Source organism: Melanaphis sacchari, unplaced genomic scaffold (assembly GCF_002803265.2).
Source record: "Melanaphis sacchari strain LSU unplaced genomic scaffold, SCAv2.0 Contig663_pilon_pilon, whole genome shotgun sequence".
Taxonomy (NCBI): Eukaryota; Metazoa; Arthropoda; class Insecta; order Hemiptera; family Aphididae; genus Melanaphis; species Melanaphis sacchari.
Window position 1 is genome coordinate 1 of NW_020271473.1, and position 4688 is coordinate 4688.

Sequence of the window (4688 nt, forward strand, 5' to 3'; positions counted from 1 at the left end):
GTAGTAGTAGTAGTAGTAGTAGTAGTAGTAGTAGTAGTAGTAGTAGTTGTTGTTGTTGTAGTAGGGGCTGGGAAAGTGAAAAAGACACGTTTCATACAAGCTTTCATGAGCGATATACAGCAGGCTTCTCCATGCGCTATATTATGACGATCCTGGAGGGTAGGGGTTTTACCGTATACTGTATTGAGGTATATATATTTATACAGTGTGTGTAAACCGAGGGACGCTTAAAGCGCTATCGATTGAGCAACCGCCGCTGACGAGGGTGTTATAGGGTCGGTCTTTGTCGAACGGCCACCGGTCGCGCGAGCGTTCCCGACGCCGCGCCGACTGCTCTCTCCTAACCCCACAAAGTGCATCTGCGGGCGGCTGAAAGTCCATTTCGGTGCGGTCGCCGGGCGAACGTGTTGGATTTCGGCATCATCTAGGTTTTATAGTTACCAATTCGGGCTAGTATCAAATCGGTTTCGGTTTTTAATCTCGATTCTCGTCGTATACTGTGATGGTATTAAAATAAATATAGGTACTTTTGCAATATAAACGACTTTGGTTTGACCATGCCGACTGGCTGACAGGTTGGATAATATTTTACAACACTAGAAGAAAACAATCACTCTGTCACGATATATTTCCATTTGATCAAGAAGACGGATATGTTGAACCGGTGGAAAAACAAGGAGAAGGCCACAGGGCCAGGGTCTAGCAACACATTGCCGAGTAAAGGTTCGGCAAAAAAGAAACGAAAAACTGGTAGGGAGGGAGGTAAGGTTTTACAAAACAAATAGTTTTTTCTTAGTAATAGATTAGTTTTATTAATATTACATGAGGTGTATTTGAAGATTAATTAATATCTTTTAGAATTCCAAATTTTTAATCAGGACTTAAATAAAGTAATAACTAATAACCTCGAGGTTAATATAGATCAATATTATAAAATAACCGATTTTAGTTTCTTATATTTTTATATTTTTGTGGCCCAATTAATATGTTTTGTGTTTAATAAGTAATGAAGTCATTTGTTATCAGTTTATCACGTTATATAAACATACTTAAACGATTATACTAATATAGTTTACATTGTTTTTAGAAAACATTTATAAGATACCGAATAAGGTTTAAAATTTTCTCGAAATTATTGTATTTTAGTAAAAAAAAATATTCCGGATTATATATTTTATTATTTAGATAACAAATCTTATAGTTATAAATTAAAAAAAATTTTGGATTCGTAATTATCATGAAATGTACATATGTGATATGAAATATTATCATTTTTAATGATTAAGCAATAGTACCTATAATTATAGAAAAATAATATTTTATTAATTTCTCATAGTAATATTATTCTTTGGTATGTAATTTTTCACTATTATGATAAAAAAAAAAAAAAAAAAAATGAGCCAAATAAATATTTTAATTTATTATAATATTATATTTTTAGTTATTTCATACAAAAACTTTTAAGTTTTTGTAAATACTGATCGAGTGAAAAATGATTATTATAGTAGCAGTGACAATAGATTTTGTATTATATGTAGGTATATACTATTATATATCGTATATAATATAGACAAAAAAAATAATTTGTAATTTTTTTTTTTTTAATTATATAATCATGCATTCTATACTTTTATGGCACAATAAGATACGAGTGCTAAACGAATATAAATTTTAATATGAATATATTTCGGCTAAAATTTTTGAATTTAACGTATATTATATATTTAGATTCAGCTCACCATCTTAAATTAATGTATAATATTTATGAATAATACGTATGGATATAATATTTTAAATATGTCTGTTAACTTAAAATGTTAATATTTAGTACTCATGAATAACACGTATACTTACTTACTATGGTTTCTTGCATATAATAAATTAATATTTTAACTTCCAGTAATCTTATTTTCACTCGTATGTATACGAGTACGTTTGTTTTGAAATATCTAGTAAAATTGTGTTGAAAAGATTCGAATGACATTTGATATATTGGCTCATGTTACTGTTAGTCTTGGGAGTACATAATTGTTAGATATAATCAAAAATAACCTATTTGACTAATTTTTGTATACTTCTGGTTTTATTTTTAAAAATTATTTTATTTTGAATTCAATTACTCCTTTTTTATTTTTATCCCATTTATAAGTTATCGATATTCGATATAAACCAAAAATGCCGTTCCGATTATAGTTTATAATCTCCTAAATTATCGTTTTTTCTTTTGAGTAATTAATTAGATAGTCTTGTATATTATCAAAGGTTCTGTTTGAAACATTACAATTTTTCATTTATTTTTTTGGATTATTTTTTTTTACACACTTACATAATCACCTTGTTTATTTTCCCAACAATAAATAATTATGATCTTTAAAATTATAAAAAATTATTTGATATTAAATATTAAATTCTTAATGCTCAAAACTAAAAAAATAAACACATATTATTATTAAATATTTAAAATTTTACTAAGAATCAATTTAATTTAATTTAAATAATATATTTAACATATGAGTTTATGTATGTATATGTAGGTATACTTAATTTTCTCGCATTGTACTTGTGATTCAAGTGTCTAGAAAATAATTATACTTGATGAAATTTATTTAATTATTGATACTGCGAATATGTATTTATCTGTACGTGATGTGCACGTAATCTGTAAACTATAAGATTAAAGAATTATTCAATTTTAAATATTAATGCTTGCATACATGATAGGAAATTATTTTGATTTACAAGAATTATACTTTCGATTTTGTTCATACGTAGATAGCTGTATTTATTAATAAAAAAAAAATAATTTAATTACTTCAAAACAAACATCTTATACGTCGCCTGAAACATTATTTGTATTAATTATTTATTTGTCAAAATGGTATTGATGCGATATAATTACAAGTCTTTCTTTCCAAACTTCTCTAGTACATAATGTAATACTAAAGCGCCTAATAAATTGCAATGGAACTTTGTACTGCGTATGTTTTCCATACAAATTGGAATGCTTTTTTTGTAGGTATTTGTACTTGCCAACCATTTATTTGTCTGTAAAAGTAGAATTACCGTAGATTGTGTATAAATAAATAATTTTTATAGAATACTTACTAATACACTCAATTTATCAGTACCAATAGATGTAGTTATGACGATGGGATGCCAAAATAGAGCATAGACAATTATTATACACGTTGTCATAATATATAACTATAAATATATAAATTATGCTATATTAACTCAAATTTAAGTTCGTAAACAATAATGTAATAGAAAAATATAATTTTTTTTAAGATATGTTGCGTTTTAGAATTTAATAAATCTATTTTAAAGAATTAAACCAGTATTGAATAACATCAATTTATCAACTAATATTACTTGTGCACCTCTGCTAGAAATTGAATTATTCTATTTTTTGGTTTTGTATTGTATGGCCATATATCACATTCAACTATAGATATAGAAGCTCCAGTCAAAAAAAGTACAGACGATTCAAAAAAATGATTATCAAATGGGTAGATCTTAAACCCGATTTTGTTCAGTGGACAAGTTGGTATTTCTGATGAAAATATAGTATACAAATATATCGTTGAGGTTATCAAACACATTTTTTGTGTAATTTTAAGCAATCCTTCATTTATAAAAATTGTCATTTTCAAAATAAGCAATAATATAAACCTTGATAAATACAAAAAATAATATTTAGCACTGTTGTTTATATGTAAAAAATTAAAGAGTAAATGCTATTAGTAGAAATAAAATCAATTTATTTAACTAAATAAAATACCTATGTATTACCATGGCAATTCAAATTTAAGTAAATTATAAAAGTTTAAATTTTCTGATGAATTTTATATTGTAGATGACTAAAAACATGATTACTATTTAAGATGTTTATTAATTAAATTAAATTTATCACAAATAATTTCTATTTAAGATTGTATACGATTAAATTATTTCAAGGCAAACATTTTACTTAACGTTAAATGGCTTATTCATTTTATTCAATTTTAATTGATTAAATTTGTTCTTAAGTTTTTAGATTTTTGTTAAATTTAGTTTTCGTTTAAGGAGTGTTATCACTATATACAGTAGAATTAGGTAGTTAATAGTAATTAACTAATTTACTCATAATGAACTTAGATAAAATATCTAATATCTAAATATGGAAGATATAAATTCTATGTGAAAACTAATTGAGTCAACTATGCTGTATTTTAAGTGTGAATATTGTATCTTCTAATAATATCTTGTAGGTTATTGTAATCGGTGTGTTATAAATTTGAATTTAATGGTAAAACATTATACTAAATGAAAAACAATTTTTAATAGAGACGATCTATCAACCTGCCTATTCTTTATTAAATATGTTTATTTAAATTTATATTATTAATTTATTTTTCTATTAGTACCTCGTATGATATTATTTTGAAAGAGTTTTCATTAAAAACATGACGTGTGAAATGTATTATAATATTTTGATGTTATGAAGCGCGGGGGAGGCGGCAAAGAAACGAATTATTTTTGACGAAAAAAAAAATGTATAAACATATCTACCTAGAAATTAAACTAAAAAAAATTAAAAATTAAAATGCCTAAAAATAAATTAAAAAGAATTGAAATATTTTGAAAATTTTACTATGCTAAGAATATGCTAACATAAATACATAATGAAAATCGCTACTGAATAGCAG

General features: G+C 25.3%; 1 protein-coding gene across 1 annotated transcript; it reads right to left on the minus strand.

The window, feature by feature from the left end:
• Positions 1–2813: 2813 nt before the first annotated feature.
• LOC112600671 lies at positions 2814–3647 on the minus strand. Its single transcript, XM_025347966.1, has 4 exons — positions 3381–3647; positions 3106–3204; positions 2900–3045; positions 2814–2838 (listed from the first exon to the last, which is right to left on the minus strand). The coding sequence occupies exons 1-4, from the start codon at positions 3645–3647 to the stop codon at positions 2814–2816; spliced, it is 537 nt and encodes a 178-aa protein (XP_025203751.1).
• Positions 3648–4688: the final 1041 nt, after the last annotated feature.